At 45.9% G+C, this 27,409-nt stretch overlaps 1 protein-coding gene across 1 annotated transcript in view; it reads left to right on the plus strand.

The window, feature by feature from the left end:
• Window positions 1-27,409, plus strand: part of Cadps (calcium dependent secretion activator) — a 441,394-nt gene that overhangs the window by 259,687 nt on the left and 154,298 nt on the right. Inside the window, 3 exon segments of the mRNA XM_042056041.1 lie at window positions 2,478-2,617; window positions 14,965-15,031; window positions 22,554-22,662. Coding sequence (XP_041911975.1) covers window positions 2,478-2,617; window positions 14,965-15,031; window positions 22,554-22,662 — 316 coding nt within the window.

The following is a 27,409-nucleotide window of genomic DNA, read 5'->3' on the forward strand; positions in this document are numbered from 1 at the left end:
TCCTTCATGCTTCAGGGACTCTTGGCTGACTCTGAGGTGCAGGCAGTACCATGTTTCTCAAGTGCAGTCATTCTGCACCACACGGATGTATGTGGTGAGCTTGTTCTACCAAGCAGAGCAGAGCCTCCCGCTGGAGTCCTGGGGTTGGCTTCATCCCTTCAGCCATCCTGAGTTTATTCCATCTGTGTTATGTCTCGCGCGCATGAAATTTTAAAAATAAGAAAATTTTTCTAATTTACTCTTAAAAAATAATTTCTTGAGGGTAGGGAGAGATCTCCACTATCCATGACCACCCTCACTCCCAACTCCAGCCCTCCAGAGTGTCTGTGAGAATGATTTACATATTTCCCACATTTTTAACCAAAGGAGCCCTTCTTAAGTGAAGAAAAGACTCGGAGAGGTTACATATATATGATTATACATGAATATATGTGCCTCTTTTAATAAAACAGGCACAAATTATACATATATACATATACCCATTGATTGATCTATTAGTCCAGTGTAGCCCATGCTAGCCTGATTCCTTTTGCACAGCTGTGTAGTATTTCAATTGTGTATATAGGTTTGATTTAATTAATCTAGTGATTAACATTTAGAATACTTCATCTCTGGAAGTATAAACAACGCTTTGCTGAGCTGCCTTAGCTATATTTTTTTGCATGTGTATATCATATCAGACCTGTATGATAAAATTTCCTAAAAGAACTATTTTGCTGATTGAATTCTGAATTTTGACAGAGACTTCCAGATTGTCTCCTTGCCAGTTTGTACATGCACACATGATGTGCATGTGCCCATCCCCACACCGTCACTAGCATGGCAGGGTTAGCACATGTATCCAGCACATGCAATGGCAGGGCTCGCTGGATCTGATCGTTAATGTTGCACACAGGGTGAGCAGAGATCAACTCAGGTGGAACTCCTTCACTTCCAACACTTACAGAGCACAGGCAGAAAAGCTATGAGTTATTCATTGTGCCCGAGTCCTGGGAAGAAAGCCCACAGCAAGAGGTGGACCCTTTGTGAAGCGGGATTGCCTTTCCTGGGGAATGGAAGCAGGTTGGAGAGAGAAAGGGGCTCAGGCCAGAGGTCAGCCTGAAAAAAGAAAAACACCCAGGATATGGCAGTCTCCGCAGGCCAGCCCTGCACCCACACTAGGAAGAGGAGCTCTGATGGCTGCAGTTCAGCTTCCCGGAGCGGTGGGTTGTGGCAGCCAGTTCATATTCTCACATCAGCTCACCAGTGTGACACATGTCCCTAAGATAACTGGGTACCACCACAATTAACAAGGTGCTGCATCACTCAGCGCCCTTGGGGGCCGCTCCCGAGGTCCTGCAGATCCAAAATCGCACATGCTCTGCCTCTAAGTACATTGACTCTGTATTCACACATCTTCTCGTAGTCTTTAAATCACCTTAGACTCCTCGTCTATAACTTATATTCTACATATCATGAAAGAAATGTAAATGCTATGTAAATACTCTTTTCTGTGCTGGTTAGGAAATAAAGACAAGGAGGAAATTCTGTATGTACTCAGTGCAGATAATTATTTTCTTCCCAAACATTTTAAATCTTTGGTTGGCCAAACACTTGCCTGTGGAATGTCAGATCCAGAGGATCAACTACAGTCGTTTCTCTTCATCTAGGGCTTATGTTTTTGAATGTATATTAATATAAAAGCAACAAATATAACATAAAATTCTAGTGTATTGTTATCAGCCTAATTGATCAAAACTACTTGGCAGCAATGGAGTGTAATGGAGCATTTGGTGGCCTCCTAACTTTGCCCCGACCCTCCAGACACCAAAGATTGGAGCAGCACAGCCAAGCAAAGTGGACCTGACACAATGCCTAGCAGCATTTTCTGGAGCAGAAGCCCCTTTAAGCTCTTTCCCCCCCAAAGCACAACGAGAGGGATCCCAGTCCAGGAGCCACCAACTATGGCCTATGTGCGACCCTGTATGGGTCTCTCTCCCCATCTAAGTCTCTCATTTCTTGCCCTTCTGTCTCCCCCCGACATACACACTCAGGCTTTGAAATGTTTCTCTTCCTATGATGGTACTTTTTTTTTTAGAAAAGTAAAAGTCCCAGACCTGTATATCATGAGTGTGTATTTCTTCTTGAGCGGTTGCCATAATTGATGAGAGATGGGCAGTGTTCGTTCTCCCAGGTTACTCTGCTACTTCTGAATCTTAGCAGAAACAAAACAGGCTCACAAAGTCACCATCCTTGCTCCTACAGACCAAGCCAAGAAGAGAAAGAAGGAAGCAACAGAACATTTTATCCGTAGCTATGACTATGGCCTGAGCCAGCCATGGTTAATAGAGGAATCTCAGGAGTGGGACACTGGCTAATTGTCACGTCTTCACATCAACACGTCAAATACAAAAAAAAAAAAAAAAAAAAAAAAAAAAAAAGACTGTGTGCTGCCTCTGTTTTCTGACAAAAACACATACTTTTTTTTTTCCTTACAGGTTATCCTCCACCCCACCCCTAACAGTCCCAAACAATCTGAGTGGCACAAAATGACAGTCTCCAAAAACTGCCCCGATCAAGACCTCAAAATCAAACTTGCTGTCCGAATGGATAAGCCTCAAAACATGAAGCACTCCGGGTAAGTGTTTCCTTCCCAGCTGGGATTTGTGTTTCCATCCCTTTCTAGAGACAAAAGTAGAACAGGAGGGTGTCGCTCAGTGAGAGATCACTTACCTGGAACGTATAAAGATCAGTGTTTGGATGCCCAGAAGTGCAGGAAATGAGTTAAGCAAAACCCAAAGGGACTCCAGAGAACCGTGGGGAAGGAGCTGGGAAGCGCCCACAAGCAGCTATTAACACTGCTATTAGCGAATGTGCCGCTAACTGTCTCTGTAGCATTCTCCAACTCTACTTACTGCATTTTCATGGATACCATCAGGAGAATAACTCCTCTCTCCCTCTAAGAGGACTCCCAGCACAGTTCAAACCTGGCCAAAGCACAATAGGCTTGTGGGGTTCTCATGGGTTATGTTTTCCTACCAGAGGCCTTCAGGAGTCCCTCCCTCTTACCTTGGTGGGCAGCCACCTTCCTGAGGTATGATCCAGTGACTAAATCAGGTCCAAAGTGCTGTCAGGTTGACTAAAGTCATAGCTCCCAAAATTGAAAATCTGCACCCTTCATTCTGTGAAGGCTTGCTGGTATGGCCAGTTGAGTGACTATAAGCAGAGCAAGAAGAGTCGGGAATGTTTTGCTTTAGAGAACAAAGCAGTGACTTTTTTAAAACCCAAAGCATTGGTTTCTGTGCAGCCACAGCCTCTGAAATGGTCTGGTAAACTGTGAACCCTTGCAGAGGAGCAGGACCGTGTAACTGTGAAGAGGGGAGAGTCTAGACAGCAGAAGAAACTGGGCTTTCTGTCAGACGCTGTGTGGGTGCCGTTTGACAACTGGCAATCGTCCTCCATGGCCTTCCAGTGGCTGGAAAGCATCCCTAAGTCCCCTTGAAAACTCAGTATTGCAAACCTGGCCTGGAAGTCTATGGAAGCAGGAGACCTGTTACCAAGTGATAGCCAGCAACCCAGGCCAGTGGAAAAGAAACCTACAAGAAGTGCAAAATAATGACCAGGATAGGAAGTGGACATGCTTGCATGCTAGCAGAATTCATGTCATGCAGTCAGTGCCTACCTGTGATACCTGCCAAAGGCTGTTCACAGGCCGGACACCACTCCCCAAATGCCATGTCTGCCTTAGGCTGGTAGGAGTTACACAGCACATTGTTGAAGCCAGGCTGTTCCCAAAGCCAGGTGGGATTGAAGCTTGAGAAACCTGTGAGGAAGAATGCCAGCAACTTACCCACTTACTCCTGACTCTCAATCATCGCTAACCAGACCAGCCAGCTGTTCTTTGCTTCACTTAGCATCTTATCAAGCACGACTTCAATCTGGACAGTGTGCTAAGACCCTGTGCAATGTTGCAGTGTTGAGGAAATGGCCCTATCGATAAAGTTCTTGCTACACTAGCGAGAGCTCCTGAGTTTGGACCCTAGCACCACACAGCAATGCTTGTCTGCAATCCCAGCCCTGGGCAGGCTGAGGCAGGTGGACCCCTGGAGCTTACTGGGTCAGTCAGCAGCCTAGTCAGCTGGGTGAGCTCTAAGGGTAACGTGAAAAGCTGTCTTGGTAAATAAGGTGGGATGTGACTTAGGAAGATGCCTCTTCGCTATCACTCTCACACACACACACACACACACACACACACACACCTACCTACCCGCGCATGCCAACACAAACATGCATACTCCATGCACACGCAGGGCCATGTTCCTGAGGTTAGCTTTCCTTCTCATTATCACACTCCTGGTATATGTTTTCAAGAAATATGAACGTTTCCCTCAATATCCCTTCATTCTCCAAGCTCCATAGTCTTAATTTCAAGAGAAAAGAGTTGGGGATTGACAGGTTCCTGTAGTATTTGAGGAATCGTCCTCTAAACTTAATACAACATGACTCATAAGCAGTAAATATCTGTTACAGGAACCAGAGGATGTACAACTAGGAGGGAGGGAGAGAGAAATGGGGAAGGGAGCCGACCGAGAAAATAAGCGTGCAGAAGCACCATCCTCGCATGACTTTTAAGAAGTCTTTAGAGGAGTTAGTTTGCGCCCCATCCCACAGTCCAGGTTCCTTTGAACCCCTCTTCAAAAGCTCTCTTAGCCGCCCCCAAGCAGACATTCAGCACAGTGTTATTCTCAGCATTGGAGAAATCCCAGTTCCCTACATTCTCCTCATTTGCTCTATGGAAAAGAAGTACGTGACTCAGGGACTTTTCCGTGGACCCATTGGTGAGCGTGCTAGCATACTATAGGCTACCTTCATAGTCTGAATGGAGGAGATATTTAGCTCCTGTCTGCCAAGTTCCCAAATGAATGTATCACTAGGCTGCTATTCAAACATTACTTCTGCCAAGAAATACACCAGGAGAGTCTGGAAGAGCTTCAAGGAATAAATAAAGGGTTCATGATAGCAAGTCAGACCCCGTGTGGCCCAAATGGGACAAACAATCTTTGTCACATAAGGAATGATTAGGAACAAAGCATTTCTGGAGGGAGCTCGGTGGCCTTGGTTTTATAAAGCACTTGCCTTGCTTGAGTTCATCGCCAAGATCCTCATAAACAGGCTAAGTGTGGGGACACATTGACCTTCTGGGCACCAAGGAGGTAGAGACAGCCAGGCCTCTGGAGCTTGCAACCTACTTGGAGCTGCAGGCCAGTGAGGAGAACTTGTCTCAAAAATCAAAAAGGATGACGACACCTGAGAAATAACACCCAAGTTTGATATCTGGATTCCAGAGGACACAAACCTCATGCGTGTGCACACCTACGCACGTGAGCACGCACAGTATTTATGGACTTTTTTTCCACTTAACCATAGGTAGTAGGGTGATTGAGCCCTACAGTGTGGGGGTGGCTGATAAAAACAATCGAGTCACAGCTTCAGTAACAGGGGAGAGAGTCGTGAAGAGACACAGCTGAGACTTACGTTCTAGCTGCTCAAGCCTGCAAGCAAAGTCCGAAATCCTGGGCATGCTCCTTGATGGTTCGCCGTGGTTTCTCAGATAAGCCCCAGGGCCATCCAGAAGATCTATGGCGTTTCCTAAGGGCCAGTTAAAATCAACAGTGCCTTTTGGCTTTGAGCGTTAGCTTCCAGGAGTCTTTGAGAATTAGGCACTCCAAGTGGCTTTCTGGCTTCTCATCTCCCCTCCACAGAAAAGGGGTACCTCCACATCTCTCTCCCCGCGTCTTATCTCCAAACGAGCCCTAGAGCCATCATCCCATCTTAGCCTGCATCCTTTCCATTCAGCCAGGTGTTCAGGCCTACAGCCTTGAGGTCATGCTGGGTGTTTCTCACACTTCCTTTCCACAGACTCCGAAGTCTATCTTCAAATCCCTTGTACTCAATTTTCAGGCTGGATCCTGACTCCAGCTCCTCACCCCCACTCCTCTCCTTCCCCCTGGGCTCCAAGTCTCCCCTACTTTGCCCCTCCATTTGTTGCCCTGTAACCTCTCACTCATTCTTTACCTCCTGTAGTCTATTCCATACTGTGAGATTTCCTTCTTAACCTCGGTCCTGTCACTCAAGGGCTAGATAACATCCATTGAACGTCCATCTCACTCAGAGCAAAGGCCTGGGCTGTTACCATAGCAATAAGGCACTACCTTTCTGACCTGGAGCACTACTACAGCCTCATTGGCCTCCTTGGGTATTAGAGAAGCACAGGTCACCTCAGGGCCTTTGGGCTTGCTCTCTCCCCTGCCTTACGGCCCCTCCTGTCTATTCAGCTCCCTGGAAATGTCCACATGCCTTGTGAGAATTCCTTCATTTATTCTCTTGAGTGTTATAATGGCCATCTCAATTTCTTTCCCCTCTCCCTCTTGCTTTCATAATAAATCAGCTTTTCGCATGATATAGTATACACATTTCCTTGTGCATTTATCATCTGTCTTTCTTCTTAGAATGTCAGTTCCCTTCCATAAGGCCACTTGTCCTCTTCATTCACAGTACCTAGCATAGGACATACATTTTATAACAGCTTCATATATTCTTTGGAATCTGACTTTACAGATAGACAAACTGAGGTTCACCATGGTGAAAACACTTATGAGTCCAAGTAAACACTGGAGCTAGGCTTAGGTTTCTTTTTCAGTTCAGTCCTAACTGAAGGCCCGAACCTTGGCTAACTCTGTATGACCCAGGTCAGGGTTTATCCAAGGAGCCACTGTGGCCACCAGCAACAACTCATACCTTCTCTGCCTCCCTGTTTTATTGGGGGGTGAGGAGGGCTAAAGTCCTTTCCTCTTCCATGGACTTGACTAAGTCACAGCATATACCTCCTGTTTTTCAAATTCATCCCAGCCCTTTGCTGCCCTCAGGTCCCCAAAGTACCCACTATTTCTGTTGGCACAAGGTGTTCACCACAGTGCCAGAACAGGCCGACAGAATGCTCTCGGGACTCCATGCTCTCCGCTTGGCTCCTGTATTTGCAGTTCATGGCAATTAGGTTAGGATGTCTGGTACTACTCAATCATTCCACGGCATAGATGCGCTCTCCTCTGTGTCTCTATCTCTTTGTAACTCTGTCTCTCTGTCTCTCTGTCTCTCTCTGTTTCTGTCTCTCTCTCTGTCTCTCTGTCTCTCTCTCTCTCTCTCTCTCTCTCTCTGTCACTGTCTTTCTGTCTCTCTATCGCTGAGCATATCCTTTCTGTTTATCTGTCTGTTTCTCTCTATTTCTTTGTAACTCTGTCTGTGTGTCTGTCTATCTGTCTGTCTCTCTCTTGTCACATCTTTTCTGTTCGTCTGTCCTTTGTATCTATTTCTCTCTCCCTATGTGTCTCTTTGTCTTTGGGTGTGTGTGTGTGTGTGTGTGTCTATTTCTCTGGCACTGTCTTTCTGTTTATCTCTGAGCATATCCTTTCTGTTTATCTGTCTCTTTGTCTCTATCTCTTTGTAACTCTGTCTGTGTGTCTGTCTGTCTCTCTCTTTGTGTTACTGTCTTTCTGTCTATCTTTCCTTTGTCTCTCTCTCTTTCTCCCTGTGTGTCTCTTTGTCTCTGTGTGTGTGAAGGAGAGAGAAGGAGGAGGAGACATAACCAAATATGACCTTGTATCCTTCCCTGACCCTTCTACTCTGTTGCTAAGTTACAGATACACTACCACACCCACTGTGTGTGTGGGTGGGGACAGACAATGGAACCTAAGGCTTTGAACACACCAGATAAGCACTGTGCCAACTAAGGACATTCCCAGCTCTCCCTGCTGATTGCCTATCAGTGATTTTCTCATATCAAAATATCAGGCTATAGCCTCAGCTATGTTTTCCTTGCATTTCTGTTCCATTTTGTTCAGTGTATGTTAAAGCTCTCCGAGTTGAGATAGGAAGTCTAAAATTATTATATTCTCTTGGTGAATTAGCCCCACTTATCACTACAGAACAACCTTCTGCATCTCTCTGCCAGTATTTTTGCCTTAAGATTTACTTTCCATGTGGGCCCTGCAAAATTTTAAGGAAAGTAGCTATTAGCAAGGTGCATCCTTTTGTAGGATTCTAGTTTTAACTCAGTTTGATTTTTTTTTCTTGCTTGATATGATGGCACAAACTGTAATCTTAGCAGTCAAGAGAGCTGGGGCAGAAAAATAGAAATCTCTAGGCAAGCCTTGGCTACTAAATAAAACTGTCTCTAAAACATTAAGTAAGTGACATAAATTATCTGCTTTTCTTGTTGGCAGTACAGAGTTAGGTAAGGCTTTTAATTCTAGCCTGAGTCCTTGCCCTTTTAATTGTGATAATAGCTCATTTATACTTAATGTGATAACTGATAGGGCAAAGTTTAAGTTCATCATTCTGCTATCTGTCACTTAAAACAATGTATATATGAGATGGAGAAGAAGAGAAGAGAGAGAAGGTGTGGGAGAGAGGCAGGGAGATGGGGGACAGAGACAGCATGCATATAGAGGCTAACGGACAGTTTCTGGGATTTGATAAATCTCCCTCTGCCCTGACACTTGTGGGAGGTACTCAGGTCACGGGGCTTCCATAGCAAAGTCTTGATGGCTGAGCCATGTCATCTTGCTGTTTTTTTTTATCTCATTGTCACATCTGGTCTCTATGTCCTTGCCTCCTCAATTCTTCCTGTCTCTTTTTGGATTAACTGAATGTGTTTAGGGTTCTGTTTTACCTTCTTTATTACGCATTTCCTCTTAATAAGGGAAAATGGCTAAGGACAGTTGCAGGCAGTGAGCAGTAGCTACAGACAAGGGACTTATCCTCTCTGTACTTTCTTTCATATACACCAAATGCAGATAACCACAAAACTGGCCTCATAGAACTACCGTGAAGATTAAAGGAATTAGTGCATATAGAAATTTATATATGGCTAGTTTTGAAATGTGGCATGAGCTATAGCTACACAAAAGAATCAATGATGGTAGTAACATAATGATGGTGATGGTAGTGGCGATGGTGGTAGTTGAGGTGGGAGATGGTGATGATGGTGTTGGTAGGGGCAGTGGTGGTAGTAGAGGAGGTGGTAGTGGCCATTCTTACTACCTACTGTCTTGAGGAAAGGTATTTTAATTTTTTGTTTGTTTTTGAATTAAGGCCTCATTATGTATCCCTGTCTGAGCTGGAACCCACTTCATAGACCAGGCTAGTCCTGACTCACAAAGATTCGCTTTCTTTAGACCTTTCCCCACCCTGTGTTTCTTCCCACCAGAATACTTCATAAGGGCTTATTCAGCCGTAGCCTTCCAGGCCTCCTGTTCTCCTTTAGTTTGCAGGGATGGTGTCCCAGTGGGAGTGCTGGGGTTTGCTGTGCTCTGTTTCTCTCTTCTAAGAAGAAATTATCCTCTAATAAAAGCAAGTAAGTTCAAAAGATTTGCTGTGCAAGATACTGATCATGGCTAAAAACCACATTGTCACTACTCCTGAAAAGTCCCTAAGAGAGTGGACTTTAACTATTCACATCATTAAAAAAGTCAAGAGTCTGTAAAGTAATAAGCTAATTAGTTCTATTTAGCCATTGCATTCCTGAGTGCATGTGTGTATCATAAATATTATTTTATTAGTCAATTAAAAATAAGTTTAAATGACTTTTAAAGATCATAAAATAGTTCAAGATACCTGCTCTATAGCCTCTTTTGATGCATCGGGCACTGAGGGCACAGACTCCTGAGGAGCACGAGGACAACAGCCCCTCCTTCTGGCCATTCCCCATCTAGACCACCCAGCACCATCCTTGCCGTGTAAGAAACCCAGAGGCAGAGGATCCTGGAGAATGCCATTGCTCTGCACTTGATGCTCATGTCCAGGCAACCTGGAGGGGGATGCATAATAAAACATTTTCACTATTAGATACTCAGGAGCACCTGCCCCGCGTGAGTTTGGTGATAAGTGTGAATGCTACTTAAGAGACAGAGCCAAGTTCCTAGCACCTATGAAAATTATGGTGCTGCAAGAGCCAAGGCTACACGCATGCACATACATGCACATGCATGCGTGTGCACGCATGTTACAGGCATTGCTACACTCCTGCCCTCCCACATAGTCTCAGGACAGAGGGACGCTGAGGCAGGGGATTTCTGCAATGAGTGCAGCTCAGATTCTCCACCCTCTTCTGTCTGGGCTTTGTTCGTCCTTTGTAGCTCACTCAGACCTCACCTCTTACTCAGATGCCCTCAGAAAATGACGGGGATATCAGTGATCTGCTCATGTAGGTTTCAAAAAATAGTACAAGGAAACCATGATACAAAATACAACCAGAGCTCCAAAACCAGATGTGCTACCTTACTATTTATTCCACCACACAGTTCTCAAAAGCTAAATGTAAACTCAGGTCGAGCCTATTCCTTGTTGCTCTTGCTGGCAGTAGAATTCTCAGGAGCACCCGTGGATGCGTGGCATGCATGTCTCTGCAGTCTCGTAAGCATGTTCTCTCCATGTAACTCAGGAAACTAACTCGAGGAGAGCTAGCGACAGCACCAGAATCCCCTCTGAGGTGTCCCCTTCAGTCCAAGATGTAAGAAAGGCCTGTAACTGGCGTGTGTGTGTTCAGCCTTTGCTCTGTGGCATTGTAATTTTAATATGTGCTAGGAATGGAGCTCTGTTCATTAAGCATTGTGCCAGGCTTCTGCTCACTACGCCCTGGGCTGCTGGCTTATCTGAAGGTCAGCCCAAGCTCCCAGACAACCCGAAGAAAGCCTCGGAATGCGAATGCTGCCACATTGGATCAGTGTGCTGGGAAGTGGGAAGCCACCTGTGTGTGCCTAAAGTTTTGCAGCGCCCATCTGCCTCAGGTACTGCACATTCTGTTCAGGGGGAGAACAGCGTGGGCTCACCAGACAGACAGGGTGCCTCGCGGCCCTTGGTGCTTCTCAGTTTTGACACCTTCTGGCATGTGCCGCATTAGCAATCCATTCCAAGGCAAGCCTCGGAGGGAGAGCCCCATCCTCACACGAACCAACTGGTCCTTTCCAAAGGAGAATTGTGAGTTCCCTCTGACCCCACCAGCTTTTCGCTCAGACGCCTTTAAACAGAAACCCCTCTCCAGTTAGAAACACAATTCATGGGATTTGTTTTTCATTTTTAAATGTAAATGTATTTAGCTAGTATGCAAAATCAAAAATCTCTACACAGTTGTGGGATACCAAGCAATTCTCCAGTGTGTGTATACACTGTGTAATTTGTGTGTTTGAAAGAGGATGCTAGTGCACACGTGTGTAGAGGCCAGAAGTCACACTCGGGTGTCATTCCTCTGGAGCTGTCTGCCTTGCTTTATTCTTAAGACAAGGTCTGTCATTGATTAGCCTGGAGCTTACTCACTATGTTAGGCAGGCTGGCCAACAAGCCATGAGGATCTACCTGTCTCTGCCTCCCCACTGCTAGGTTTACAAGCACATGCTCCGAACCCTGCTTTTGTTTGTGGTTCTGGGGTAAACAAACTCCAGTCCGTATGCTTTTGCAGCAGGCACCTAACTGACTGAGCCGTCTCCCCAGTCCCATGCAGTGTAATTGCAACTGGGGTAAACGTATCCATCCCCTCCAACATGGAGCATTTCTCCATAGTGAAAACATTTACATGTATTTGCTCTTGATGGTGCAGCACCTGTATGGAGTCCAGTGAACTCCTTGAGTTCTCTACGAAAACGGCAACTTGATTATTCTATGTCGTAGCGGGGTGCATCACTGGATGGGTGTACAGGCACAGTTAAGACAAGAAAAGGAGGGTTCAAGGCTGCCAGACACGGTTCTGGAAAAGAGGAGAGTGACAGGCCAAGCCTCACTCTTTGATCATTGTGTAGCTTGTGTACATCAGACCAAAAGTTCAGGAGCAGTAATTATCATTCTTTGGGCACACGGGTGCTTTACAACAACAATAACATTTGCTCTGTTAAAATAAGATATCTATTTTTATTGATTTATTGTCCTAGTTTCTTTGCCAAAGCTGTGATAAAATAACCTAAGAAAAGCACCTTAAGAGAGAAAGGTGTACTTTGGCTTACCAAAGAGATACTGGCTACCATGGCAGGGGAAGCACAGCAGCAGGTAGGCAGGCTCCTTGGTCACCTCTCATCTGCACTCAGGAAGCAGAGAGTGAGCAAGATATGGGGCCAGGCTGTAATGCATCGAGGCCTATGCTCCGTGATCCAGTTCCTCCAGAGAGACTTCATCTCCTGAGTATTCCACAGCCTTGCCAAACCGCCAACTGGAAACGTAGCATTAAAATATAAGTCTGTGGGGGGAACATAATTCACAGTCAACCCACATCTGTCTGTCTGTCTGTCTGTCTGTCTATCTATCATCTATCTATCTATCTATCTATCTATCTATCTCTATCATCTATCTATCATCTATCTATCATCTATCTATCTATCCATTCATCCATACATCTATCTATCCATCCATCTATCTATCTATCTATCTATCTATCTATCTATCTATCATCCATCCATCCATCTATCCTTATATACATACATACATACATCTATCTATATGTACATCTTTCTGTCTATCTATCCATCTGTCTCTGTCATCTATCTATCTATCTATCATCTATCTGTCTATCTATCTATCATCTATCTATCTATCTATCATCCATCCATCCATCTATCCTTATATACATACATGCATCTATCTATATGTACATCTTTCTGTCTATCTATCCATCTGTCTCTGTCATCTATCTATCTATCTATCATCTATCTATCTATCTATCTATCTATCTATCTATCTATCTATCTATCTATCTATCTATCTATCTATCATGGTACCGGGGATGAAATCTAGGACCTTGCGCATGCTAGGCAAGCCCTCAACAGCTGAGCTCCATCCCCAGCCAGCGTCAGGACTCGTGTTTATACTTCACCAGTCTTATCTCACAGAATCCTCCCGGCAGCACAGCAGCAAACTTGAAACCAGTTGCCCCACCTCTCTGAATGACTGACAGAAAAAGAACCAGAAGACTAAATGCCAGTGTCTGCCTACCACCCTCTCTCTCCTGAGCCCTGGCTGAACCTCCCTTTTATGTCCACAAATGCCATGGATATATTGATACATGATTTCAGGATGTGGCAAAAATGTCAAGGGGGGTCAGCTAAGCCATCTACAGCAACACCAGGGACTGAGCTGACACCAGCCATAGCGCAAGGCTGCCAAGATGCCAGCCATGCAGCTGGCACTCTGCCTCGTCTGTGCTCCTCCACCTTCTTGTCTCCATCTTCTGTTCTGCTCTCTCGCTGTGCATAACACCTTCTCCACCTGCAGCTGGTGTGAGCATCATAAATAGGACCCTTGCCTAAAGCCCTGCCTAGGGTCCTTCTATCCTATTTAGAATGAGAAACTTATGACCTGATTTGACCTTTTAGAAAACCCCGTGACTCCTGTGTAATGTCTGGAGCAGAGGCCAAGAGTAGGGAGAGCAGATAGGGATTCCATCATGGTCCAAGATTGTCTTTGCCCCCTGGACTAAGTACATTCATAAAATTAATAATATATATTATATAATATATAAGACCATTTCAGTGTTTCACACAAGAATTACTGTGTTTTATATAATGAGTATAGCAAGCCTCTGTTACGAAGTTTCCTTTCAAAATGATTTCATTCATGATGTCAGACAATTGCAAGAACTAGGTCACAGTGTGAGATGAGCCGTGAAAGTGATAGGCCAGAGTTTGGGGCTTCCCCTCGTGTGATCATATATGTTGGGGGACACTGACAGCATTTCAGTAAGGAAAGGAGCAGCAGGATTCACCCATGTGGTAAGGTCTGTGCTCCTCTCAAGAACTGAATGGGAATTACCCACATGCCTGAGGCCCCTTAGGTTTCTCTGCAGGCGTCCATATGCAGAGTAATGTTAGCAGGGAAAGGTGAGGGGGTGTACAGAGAATGAGGGGGGAGGGGGCATTCAAGGAGGTAAGAACCCAGTGGTACTGGCTGACTAGAGATGGAAACAGAATGGGTCCAGAGTTACCGCAGGGATTCTGGTCTGAATGCCTGGAACAGAATCCTTAAAATTTGTCAGCGGTAAAACCTGTGCCTGAGTCGCTTTCCTTCCGCTCCAAAGCAAAGGCCCTGTCTGTTTCCAGGAGAAGCATAGATTTAGAAGTCATCCGGTTCATCTTTGCAAGGTGGAAGTTAACACATTTGGACATCACCCAACTTTCCCTTCCTTGAGTCTGAAACTTCCAGCCTCTGCTTCTTGATCAAGGTCCATGTAGCAGGCAGCCAATTATGTGGCTATTGGGTGGTCTGTGAGATGGAGCATCACATTGCTCATGGCACCTCCAGACTTCTCTGACATCTGTATCTATACTATCGCCTCTCCTTTTTATTTCGTTATTTAGATATACAGATTAATTTCCATCAACAGAAATGTGTAGAAAGGGGCTGGGAGCAGGGGAACATCCCATATTAACTGGGAACTTCCTATAATAATGCTGCATTTCCAGGAAAGCAAAAGGAAACAAGGGGAGGGGTTTGCCTGTGTGAATGATGATAAGATCTGACCATGTGAGATTTTGTGCTCTCCCTCTGCCCCTAGATCTCCCTCCCTTCTTCCCCTCTGTCCTCTCTCCCTCCCTCTCTCTCCTTCCATCCTCCTTCCCTCCCTACCTGCCTTCCTTTCTGGCTTGGGCATAGTCTTTCAGGAACTTCCCTGCCTGAAAAACTTGTAGCTCATAAACATAGCAATCCAAGAGTCCCCTCTTCCAAAGTGCTTTCAAATCAGTCCAGGAAGAGAAGTCAAGTGTGATGGGGCCACGATTCCGCCTCTGTGTGAACATAAATCCCACCTGCTCTTCTTTACAGCTCTCAAATCTGGGTGTGATCCTGGGCTCGCAGGCCTCTTGGTGTGTGAGGTCTAGTTTCCCTGGTAAGTATGCTAGCAGTGCACTCCCCTGGGTACTGATGTGGCTCTGGTCTTTCATTTCCCCACAGATACTTATGGACCATCGGTAAGAACGTGTGGAAGCGATGGAAGAAGAGGTTCTTCGTGCTGGTGCAGGTAACCCTTCAGCCCTGTCCCCAGTCTTTAGAGCCATCTGTGAGACAGATACGTCAGAATCAGTGCACACTAAGGCATGACACCTGGAGGCCCCAAGGGCCAAGCATATAGCTTCACAATGCTTTCCAACTTATAGACTCATGGAACCATACTGAAAGTTCTCTCTCCCATACCTGTAAAAAATCTTCCCTTTTTAATGAACTTCTGGATTTTGCCAGTTTGGCTGTTCCTGACAGTCCCACAAAGAACCTCTGTGGTTGCAGAGAGTGAAACGTGGAAGTTGACTCACACATGGGTACCAATGACATGTTGTTAATGGAGAAACAGTAACTTGGCTTTCCCAGGTGCATATAAATTTTTTTCTCACGGATTTGTAAGATATGTCCTCAAAAAGCCTCCCCAACACTTTTGCTGTTGGTTTGTTTGGTTTGTGATTCAAAATTTTCAAAGTGCCAAAAAAAAAAATTGTTGCTAACGCCTTCTAATTTACAGTTCCTGTGAGGGCACGGAAACCACACTCAATCCATAAAATGTTAATTGAATACTGAGACACATCACAAAGTGAGTCACCTTGTAATCATGCTCCTGAGGTCTTTGACTTGTGTTTGGAGCAATACCTGTGTTGTATCTCACTGCATGGCGGCAGTTGGAAATGACTTTGAAAGACCTTAGCAATGCTATCTTGTTGGGCCTCTACCTGAAGACCTACTCAGGCATTCCATTGAAATCTTTATGCTGGATCAGGGCAAGGTGGGTGCCGACGCATGTGTAGGAGCTTCTCTGCTGCCCACACCACGCTCATAAACCTTCCAGTGTCTACAGAAGCTGTCAGTGGCTGTTTGCTGAAAGGAAGATAAAGGAAGAGAGAAGCATTCCTGGCAAAGTCGGAAGATTCTGAGAAAGGGCAGATCCTGTGGTCTAGGCAGTGCCTGATGACAACGTCCCAGAGAGTAAACAAGTCGTGGAATCTCCCTGCATTCTGAGTACCTAGGAGTCCTTCACTCAGTGCATGACTTTTCTCTGAGAAGCTTTGAAATGAATGAATGTTTAGAAGCAGTTTGCCTCAGGATGGGGAGAAGACTCAGTTAGGAAAGTGCTTGCCATATGAGCATTTGATTCCCAGAACTCTAATAAAAATAAAGAATAAACAAAAATAAGCCAGGAGCATGGCTCGCCTGTAATCCCAGTGCTGAGGAAGCAGAGATAGGAAGGTCTCTGGGGATCACTGGACAGCTAGTCTGGGTGAACTGGCCCTCTCAGGTTTCAATAAGAGTCTTTTTCTCAAAAAAATAGGCTGGAAAGTACTTATAGAAAACACCCAACATTGATTTCTGGGCTCCAGGCACATGTGTGGTCTCCAGTGCATGTGTGTAGGCACACACATGACTGCAATGCACATCTACATACACACATGCATTTACCCACACATACATGCATACACACGTGCATATATACACACATGCATACACACACATAACTGCAAATGCACATCTACATATACACATACATGCATGCGCACACATGCATGCGCACACATGCATGAATACACACATGCATGTATACACACATGAACAGCTGTTCTCTTTCTTTAGAAGAAGAAACTTTAGGGGCAGAAACTGGAGCGAGGGTTGTGCAAAGGGAACTGTGGAGAAAATGTCAGAGAAGCTGCGTCAGCCGGCCTCTCAAAAGAAGAAAATGGCTTTTCTAGGTTGTACAACTGGAACACAGATGTTCTGGAACTTTAACACACAGACTTCCTCTAAGAGGAGATGAGAATCACACCATGACTTTAAAAAAAAAGCCCCGTGCTGACTTTGGAAAACTATAAAGGGCACAGGCCATCTGAGGAGCTATGGCTTTTCTAGAGAGCAAGGGAGATGCACGTGAGGATGTCAGGAGGCTTCCAGGAGTGCAGGGTGATCCCTGCCTTTAGAAAGCCATTAGGGTAGCAGCCCCCTCCCCACCCAATCGAGACCTTTCATCTCTACCAGTCTCCATGGCCTCTGGAGGTGACACACGTGTGCTCCTTATCACAAAGGTGACACCATGAGAAGGCACCAGTTTCCTGTTCTTGGTCTCGTGGAATTGTCTACAGGCTGCCTAAATGCAGGACTTCCTGTTGACAACCGAACTGAGGGTAAGAGTAGCTAAATGGATAATTATATGCAGATAGCGTGGCAAAGAGATGCAAGCCCCATAAGGTTAGATGCAGCCTGTTACCTGGCAGTGAAAAGGATATGAGTCTCAGGCATCTTGCATCAAGGTGTTCCTTGAGGATCATGGTCAGTCTGCAGGAGAGTGGCAAGGACCAGAGGGACCCTCCTCACTCCTACTGAGTACAGTGTGGAAAAAGCCCTGTTTACTAGGAAGGCACCAGTTCCAAGGAATGCCACTCAGAAGCCCAGACCCGAGTGTAGAAGTATAGGAGGCAAGGGAAACGCTGCCCATTTCAGATCAGAAAATCTCGTCTCCACTCCGCTTATATCTTCAAGATATTGTTCTTGGAGCTGGGAATAGAGTTCAGTTGGTAGAGTCGTAGTTGGCCCAGAATCTGGGAAGTTGGAGACAGAAGGAACGGAAATCCATCTTTGACTAAGTAACAAGTTCAAGGCCAACCTGTGTCAAAAAGGGTATTGTTTTTCTTCAATGTGCAAACTACTTCTGGTTTAAAAGGGGGGATATTTTGTGGTCCCCCTCTTCAAAGTATTTCATCCCCATGTTAGTACTGCCAAATTGTATTTTAAATTTCTTCTAAAAGTGCTAATATTGGCATATTTCTATGATCCCTTGAAGCTTACAAAGAGTTCTTGACACTGGTCTGTGCTGGTTTCTATACTAGTACAGATTTTCTTTAAATTTAACATTGAGGGAAACAGGCTCAACGAGCTTAAGTAGTGTGTTCAAAGATAGAGGCTGGTGGGGCAAAGAGATTGCTTAATGGTTAAGAGAACTGGTTGCCATTCAGACAACCCAGGTTCGATTCCTAGCACCTACCTGGAGGCTCGCACCCATATAAAACTCTAGCTCCAGGGATCTGGCACCCTTGTTTAGCCCCCACAGCTATCATGTATGCATATCCTGCACAGACACACGCACACAAGACATCTGTACACATAAAATTAATTTAAAAAATTTTAAAGATGGTGGCGAATTAACAGCCAACCACAAAGCACAGCAAAGGTCTTCAGGCTGCAATTGCCTTATAGAACTAAATTCTTGAATGGGTCTGGTGCCCAAAGAGATCCATGCATACAAAATGTCCAAATATTTGTTTACTTTGCATTTCATTAAACAGTGTAAGTCCCAAACCTGCATCCTCTGTTTCGCATTTCCTATAGACATCGTGACTAAAACCTCTCACTATCCCAGCTTTCAGAGAAGACACTAAAGGTGAATGAGGGAAATCTAGTAAGAGCGCATGACATGGCTTGGTTGGCAGGGTTTTAATAACCCCCCGAGATGCACTACTAAAACGGGCTGGTCTCACAAATGCATTGTAGGCGTGTAAGTAGTCCAGTGGTTTATAATTGCGTGCGAGTGTGTTCCCACTCGGTACACTGAAGGACGGAAGGTCGGTTACAACCTGGTCACAAATGACAGGAAACAAGCCCGACCGGTTTTCTAGCGCTCGCCCTTTTCAATTTCTGTTCCGGTTTGTTTAACTGATCGGTAGTTAGACTTTCAGACGGGCTCTCACTGTGCGTAGTTCAGCTTGCGCTTTAATAAGTGATCTTCCGTCCCCAGCCCTTTAAGAGCTCGGGTTACACCTGTGTGCCACCACACCCAACTTCGCGATAGGTTTTGTTTGTCTTTTTGTGTTTTTCGGCTTGGGAGATCAGACCTAGGTCCTGTATCTGGTTCTTCCCTGCTCTACCTCTGAGCTACCCTTAACTCCCACTCCAGACGCCTCAGCCCAGGTTCTGAGTCCACTGGTCAGATTCCAAATGATTTGCCTATTTGGGGTTTTCCTCAGCCCAACACTAATTAGCCAATGCTAAGGTAGACAACGGCTGTTCACTCCTTTAGAAGCCTCGTTCTACTTTAAAAGCACCAGGAAACGAGGCAAAGTAACCAACAAAATAAAATTTTGATCAAGGCCTCAAAAATCCAGGAGCGCATCCTCAACTCTGCCCAGAGAGGTTCGTGTTACTAAAGATCTCATTGACATGAGCTAGGACCCTTTAAGTCTTATGCCGGTCACCCGAAGCCATCAAATCTCTCTCTGCGGTGTGGCCTCTTGGTCTTCTCAAAGCACCTTCTAGACTCTGCCAATGACATGACTGCAGAAGTATTTTCTGCCTCCTTAACTTTTTATCCAAATAAATACCAAGCTGGGGTACAGCACCGTGGAGAACATTAGCCTAGAATGTGTGAGAACTTAAGTCCGATCCCAGAGCCACTCAGAATGAAAGAAATTCACAGTTGAAGGAGAAACGGGCGTTTCGTTGAGAATAGCTTTCTTTTAGTGAGGTGTGGCAGCTTTAAAAAATTTCAAGACCCTACATCTTTGTTATCTCCTTGGTGACCTCAAAGCATTCTGGGAAAACTGAGGCTCATCTGAAACGAATTGGAGTTATTCCGAGGCTATTCTCCCCTCCTTTGAATCCTCAAGTCAATTGTCAAGCCCTAAAGAAAAAAAAATGCTCCCGATGAGCCAACTCAGGCTTGTTTAGTTTGGGTTCTGTTTCATTTCATTTCTTTGCCAAGTCGCGCTGCCTCAGTCTGCAGGGAATCTCAGGCTGCAGTCATCAGTGCTGCCAGAAGAGGGCAGCAGCAGACAGAGCTGCCGCGAAGGAGCCACTGAAGCAGGACAGGGAAACGTAAAGGGTTCAGGAGTAGATCACGCCCCTTTGTTGTTTTGTGCTTAAAGTGCGTGTCGATGCCTTTCTGGCTAATCTCACTGATAAGTTCTGCCCTGTCTCCTGTCATCATGTGAAATAAGCGGTCTAAATCTCCGCAGGAGTGGTCTAGCAGTGTCTCCTGCCAATTGTCACAGGGAGGGGACATGGTGGAGAGTTTGTTGTGGGATAGCCTGGTGCTGTTCTTGAAGACACCCTGTAAAGGGTAGACAAGGACATCACAGATAACACGTATTCCCCACCGGTCGGATTCCTTTAGCAAATGCCCGTTGTTATGTGGTACGGTTTGTTTGCAGAAGTTCAAATAGATCCACGGTACTCCTTCAAGGGATCTACAGGCAAATCCACCTTAGAGTTGCATGATGATGCCAGACACGTGGGAGCTACTTAGGTACGTTCACTGATGGACGGAGTAAGATCTATGTGGGCTTCACACATGGTGTGGAAATCTCAGTAACTACCCACTAACAAGACAATACACATGGGATATGGAGGAGGACAGGAAGAAGGGAGGAAGAGGGTAAAGGAAGTAAGGGGCACAGCATAGCTAAGAACAATGAGGTTGAAAGGCATGAGAGCTTACAGGACACCGGTGGGGACCCAGCTTCTATGCTCACCCCCCATTTGCTCTCAGACCTCTGTTGAAGGGAATTTGGGGTGTTCTTCCTAATACAAGGAACTAGTTCATATTCCCTTATGAAAATTCTTCTTTGTAGTCTAGCCTCATATCCCTTAGGTGGGGAGATGTGCATCCATCCATTCTTTAGAAACCCAAACTGGGTAGTAAAATTCTTCCGAGGAACCGACAGAGGGCAGCATCAGACAAACCAACTACGTGAGCATGCCTTCTCTTTCCTCTCTGAACCTTCAGGACTCGGGACAGCGCAGCACACTGTGAGGCCTGAAAACACCAGTTTCTTAATTGCCATTAAAAAAAGAGACCAGTCTCACAGCAGAGGTGACTAACTTGTCCCTAGCTGGGTTCAGAGTCTGCTTTAGAAAACGTCTCTTCCGATAAAGGGACGTAAGGGTTGAGGGATGTGGCAGTCCTTCACCCAGTCGTCTGACATCTTCGGATGATGGTAAATGTGCCTGTGAGCTTGGCTGGAAAATAGGGGTAGGCCTGCTTTGCCACAGGCTCCTTGCCAACAGGCCAGATGTAGAAAAGTGAAGCATCCTCGCCAGTTCTGGATACACAATGACAACAGGGTCCCGAAGGCAGGCCTGGAGCTCGGAGTGCCACCCTGCACTGCTGTGGAATGCCAATCTCAGTAAAGCAAGGGCTGCCATTTAGGGCACCAGCAACAACGGCCATGCCGTCGGGGGCTGGGGACGCCTGGCTGTGACTGGCACCTAGCAGTCGAGCGCTCATTGCTTGTGACAGCGTGTCACTGTTGTGCTTGTCTGTGATGGAGGGGAGACTTTACCAAGTAGCTGCAAGCACCCCTTCAGTAACTGTAGGTAGCCAGAGACAAAATGAGAAACTTGATGCTGAGATACATCTGCAGAAGTGCTTACTATATATGCACATGGATGGGAGAGAAGGAGAGAAAGGGAGAGAGCATACATTTTGTAAGCATATTCACATATGTGCCACCGTGCAGAACAAAAAAACGACCTTGCGTCAGTCCTTGACCCTCACTCACCTTGTTTGACTCGGGATCTCCTATGACTTCTCACTGTGTACGGCAGGCTGGCTGGCCTGTGGGTTTCTGGACATCTCCTGTGTCTGCTGCTCTCTGTCCATAGGGACATTGGATTGCAGGTTCACACCACCCGCTGTGACTTTCCATGAGTTCAAGGGAACCAATCACCGGTTCTCGTGCTAGCGTGCTGTGTGCTTGACCCACCAGGCCATCTTCCCAGCCTTTGAGACAGCTCTAAAGAAATTACCTTGTTTTCTAACTTCCAGCCAAGCCTGTTTACTATATCTCTACTGTAGCTGTAGGCATTGTAGGCCCAGCCCGACCATGATTATTTTAGGGAATACTCCTAAAACTGCTGCCATTCGGTCAGCCCTGTGCCACAACAGAACGCCAATGTGTGCCTGTCAACCCAGTCATTGTAAGAACAGCATTTGTGGGGTGTTGTGGTGTACAGTGTGACCCCATGACTCTGAAGGTAAAGGAGGAGAATCAGAAACTCGAGGTCAGACTGAGCTATATAGAGACCTGTCTCCACAGAGTAAATAAGAGGCTAGAGAGACCACCCAGAATCCACTTTTAAAGGGTCCGGATGGCCTGACATCCCAGCCTGATCAAAAACAGTGTCAAACAACAGGGTGGATGGCTCCTCATGTATGACACCTGAGGCTGACCTTTGACCCTCCTGAACACAGGTTCACATACATGTAAATGTACCCCCCATATGCACACACATACATCTTGCACCCACATGAGCATGCACACACTCAATACAAAAAGGAAAGCCAAATAGCAGTAATGATAATACCTGACCGTTCCCAAGCACCTCCTAAGTGTCCAGGAGAGACTCTAACGTGCATGCCACATGTGAACCCCTTGAACCCTCGTGGGCCACCGTCAGACACCCCATCCAGTGTGAAGGAGACAGCAGAGGACCAGGGTTTCAGTTAGATGTGGGACATTTTCTACAGGGGTGAGCGTTTCTGGGACCATCTCACGGTCTGCTTTCTCTTGCTGCAGGTCAGCCAGTACACTTTTGCCATGTGCAGCTATCGCGAGAAGAAAGCAGAGCCCCAGGAACTCCTACAGCTGGACGGCTACACCGTGGATTACACTGACCCCCAGCCAGGTACCCGCCCGTTCCTAGGCTGTGACCCCACCACATGCTCATCTCTCTCAAGTCAGCGACAAGCTTATGTCGGTCAGATACTTGGTCCATGGTAGACGACAGTAGGCTGCTACATCAGAGAGCCTCTGGTTGGAAGCAGAAAGAAAACACACATTTTGGTTCTTTTATATATGCCTAAGACCACTGTGATAAACTATTGCATGGTTTCGAAAATATTCAGTGAAAAAGAATATATACTTGTATACCAGGACTACATTTGTGTGAGATTGTGTTGTGTGTGGGTGCATGTCCATGTACATATGAGTACACATGTGTATGCATGTGGAGACCTCAGTCGTGAGTCAGGTATATTGCTCAGTGGCCCTCCTTATCGTCTGAGTCAGGTTCTCTCGCTGAATGAAGCAGGAGCTCAGTGATTGGCTAGGCTGGAGGGCTGGCCATCACATGCCAAAGTCTCCACCCCCTCCAGCACTAGGCTCACAGGTACAAGCCCAGCTGTTACACGTGTGTTGGAAACCAGGTCCTCACTCTTGCATGACAAGCGCTACACCAGCAGAGTCAACTCCTAAACCCCTAGCTGCGCCGCCTCTCCGGCCCCAGAGTTTGTCACTGTGTTTTGGTGTGTAAGAGAAGCTGCCTCTGTGCGTGGTGCCCGCTGGCCAGAGTCCGGGAACACACAAGGTTAGCGGATGGAACTTGAGGAAGAAACTTCCTCCGTTCCTTGGAAGTTACCTCTCTGAGAGAGGCGTCGAAGCGCCTGGGCTTACGCAGCGGAGACAGCCTTTGCAAGAGGTGGTATTTCTCGTAAGCTCTACATTGCGTGCGTTCCACATCCTGCCCCCTCGCACCTCTCCCCGTACCCATTTTATTTTTCTCCCAGAAAGCTGAATAGAAATCAGTCTCAAAGAACGAGGGGGGGGGGGGGGCGTGCGAAATCATTTCAGCATATTAATGAACAACAAGCAGCCCTCTCCCGGAGAAGTTCATTTCTATGCCAAATCTACACAAGGCTTTTCCAACCACACTGCATCATTTGGCCCAAAACCTTCTCTGCAACTTCCATATTGCTCTTCCACGTGCAACAAAATACACAGAAATTAAAAAAAAGAAGAAAGAAAAGAAAAAGAGAAAAAAAAGGAGTTTGAGAGAACATGGGATATTATGGGTTATTAACCCAAAAACATGACAGAGAAGACTTGACCCCTACCCATTTGGGACATTGGTTCCCTCAAATCCCTGGCCCTGGGGTATTCAAACTGTCAAATCCTTTCCTGTTTCTGCTGTGACTGTATTCTGCCATGGAAGCCACTGTAGATCACTGACTTTGTAAGATCTGAGTTCACATTTTTGTCCAGAAGCCTTCATAATGAACTTATAGGGGATTATATTTCATAATGGGCTTTCAAACTGGAGTTTGAAACAAGCAATTCTACACCGCATCGCAGGACAGGATTCTGCATTCAAACGCCAGCCTTTGGGGCATTGTGTGGTGGCTCGCATTCCTATCAAGTTTCTTTATCTCATTCAGCTCTCTTTTTAAAAAGTAAACTCAGCTGTGCTTGAGACACACGTCTCAGAGGTGGGGGTCAGAAGGCCAGGGTGAGGAGGGTACCGATGCCATCTCCTCCCAGGACTCTGCTCAGAAGGCCCACACCCCCTCTTCCCGGTGCCCATGCTAAGTGCCTATCATAGCCCCCAGGGAGAGGGATCAGAAACGTCAGCCTTCTTTTTAAATTAAGAGACTGGGGAGATCACAGTCTCTCTGAGAGTGGAGCCAGGACAGCACACGTCACCTTGCACTTGTCTTATGGAAGCAAAGCTACCGTGGGATTTGCAGATTAAGTCAGGGCTTCTATTGCATACACAGGAACAACACCTGAATATTCTCTTCTTTTTAAATTTGTATTTATTTTTACTTTATGTGTATGGAGGTTTTGCCTGCATGTATGTAAGTGCACCGCATGCATGCAGTGCCCAAAGAGCCCAGAAGGAGGCATCAGATCCCTTGGAACTGGGGTTAAAAATGGTTGTGATCTGCTGTTTTAAGTGCTGAGAACTGAACCTACAGCCTCTACAAGATCACAAGAGCTTTTAACCACCCGGCCAGTGCTCCATCCTGTGTATATATTCTTAAAGCTTCTTTTGTTGTTCCCACATTTATCCCATGAGATGTAATTTCTTATGAAAGAAATAAATGGAAAGTTGATTGTGCTCTTGAGGGTAGCAATGGTTGCTTCTCTCTGCCTTTTCTTGTGCTAAATCATATTTATTCCCCTCGTAATATTTGGTTGAAAGTGGAAATTTAATAATTCTCTTGTCCTAAGAAAGTTCTAACTCGGGATTTTTTGTTTTCTTTTGATGCTGGAGTGGGACACCAGGGTCTTATACCTGCTAGGCAAACATCCAGCCACTGAGTTAAGGCCCCAGCCCCTTAACTCTGTATTGGAAAGTGCTTGTCAAACATCCCTGGTCCTTACTAAGGAGCCAGGAAGAGGTAGAGCTTATTCCTCATACTTCCCGAAGCATTGGAGGGGATTCCTGTATACTAGGCACTTGGCCAACTTTATCTAAGGAGATGTAAGCAAATTAACAATGTACCAGTATGGTCAGAGATCAGGGGATGCTCTTGCAAGGTGAGCCTATTAGTGAAAAAAGGCATTAGGGTCTGCTGTCTACCTCCTCTGGGCTTTCTGCAGGCTATTAAAGAAGGTGTTGAACACCGTTATAGCCTATTTCTCTTACTTACTGTAAGTAAAGGTCTAACTGGGACTCCGTGTGTGGGATGCAGTCACAGAGACGCAGACGTCTGTGTTCAGTAAACTGCCTGTTTAGGGGCCATAGCATGCTGGCCCAGAGGCCTGATAGAGTGTTAGCATGCTGACCCAGAGGCCTGTTGGAGAGTGTTAGCATGCTGACCCAGAGTCCTGATGGACAGTGTTAGCATGCTGACCCAGAGGCCTGTTGGAGAGTGTTAGCATGCTGACCCAGAGTCCTGATGGACAGTGTTAGCATGCTGACCCAGAGGCCTGTTGGAGAGTGTTAGCATGCTGACCCAGAGTCCTGATGGACAGTGTTAGCATGCTGACCCAGAGTCTGATAGACAGTATTAGCATGCTAACCCAGAGGCCTGTTGGAGAGTATTAGCATGCTAACCCAGAGGGCTGATGGACAGCCATAAGGTTGGTTTGTGTACTGCCCCTTTAGAGCTCAGAGTGAAAATTTGCCCCTTTACTTCTCTCTGGTTTTTTGGATAATAGATAACAGTTTCTCTTTTACACAGTTACGTCTTCAAATAAAATGCTAGGCATTAAGAATATTTCCATGGTTGCATCGTCGGCTCTGATGCCTAACGGACAGAGGTACATTAGGAGCCCACTTCTGCACTTACAGGATAGTTTTGTATGCAGTGGGTACTTGTACTCTTGTCTGGGACTCAGTTTCCTCACCTATAAAATGGGAATAATAATATTCAGATTACATAGGGCTATTGGGTGGGTAAAATAAAGATTGGGGAACAGTGCCTTTTTCTCTCTACCCCGAGTGATTACAGTAGTGAAGGTTCCCTGCTTTCTAAATGTATCCTCCAATGTCTTTCTGACCATTACTTCAGAAATTTTATCCTGCCCCATGTCCATCAACAGGCCCCAGGGGCAGAGAGGCTTGAGGCTATGGGAAGGGCCTCTCAAGCAAAGCCAACTCTGGTGTCTATTCACTGTAGCATGGTGGCATATTTCCAAGGTCACCATGGTAGTAGGTACATGTTGACACACCCTTTGTCTTGGCTCCTTGATGCTCATTTCTCAGACAGAGGCATCCCTCAAAAGTTCTTCCTTATTTTTGAAAGTTTGCCTCTTGTGGTGTCTCCCATGAGTCTCACTGGGTACCCAGTTCAAGTTTGTACCGTCCTTCTTAGCGTGCATTGTATACCATTGTAAACACCTCCTGGGGATAAAAACCATCAGAAAGCCCTTCTTAGAGGCACTTTGATATTGTCACACTAGATCCTCTTTGTAATGAAGTGGCTGGGGCTGAAGAGATGGCTCAGCGGTTAAGGTGCTTGTTGCTCTTGCAGAGAGACCACAGTTCAGGTTCTAGCACCGACATCAGGTGACTCACAACCAAATCTAACTCCCGCTCCAAGGAATTTGATGGTCTCTGGTCTCCACAGACATTTGCACGTAGATACTTATATTCATACACACAGACATATAAGTGTAATTTAAAAAAAAAAAAAACAAAACAAAACAGGTTGCTATGTATTGCCCCTGTCCCCTGGCCATTATAAATGAAAAATCCCCACAGTGTAGAAACACTTGTAAAGAGACGCCTGAATTAACACAGTGAGCCCAGTAGGGAAGTCTTCAGGCCACAACAATAGCCCTCAGCATTACAGCAGACAGGCTCCTGACTGGTCTTCACTGGCTACTCAGAGATGCTAGCCTGTCATTCATGAGCTTCCTGGCTCTCCACTATTTGGGATATGGTACATATCTGATGAAGATATGAGCGTTCAGCCTGGCTAGAGAATCTACTCACTGAAAATACGGGCTTCTGGAGTATGTTGATGGACTTGAGCTGTCTTTGGCCTAAGCCCAGAGAGATGCGTCTATCTCCATTGTCCTGAACACTTACCTTGAGAACTCTCCGTGGAAAAGCCAGAGCCACTTATTCAATAAGTGTTTGTTGAGCACCTGCTTTGTGCCATACATTATGCTAGATACCAAGAAATGGAAGAGGTTAAATCAGA

Source organism: Arvicola amphibius, chromosome 12, assembly GCF_903992535.2.
Source record: "Arvicola amphibius chromosome 12, mArvAmp1.2, whole genome shotgun sequence".
In the NCBI taxonomy this organism is placed as follows: Eukaryota; Metazoa; Chordata; class Mammalia; order Rodentia; family Cricetidae; genus Arvicola; species Arvicola amphibius.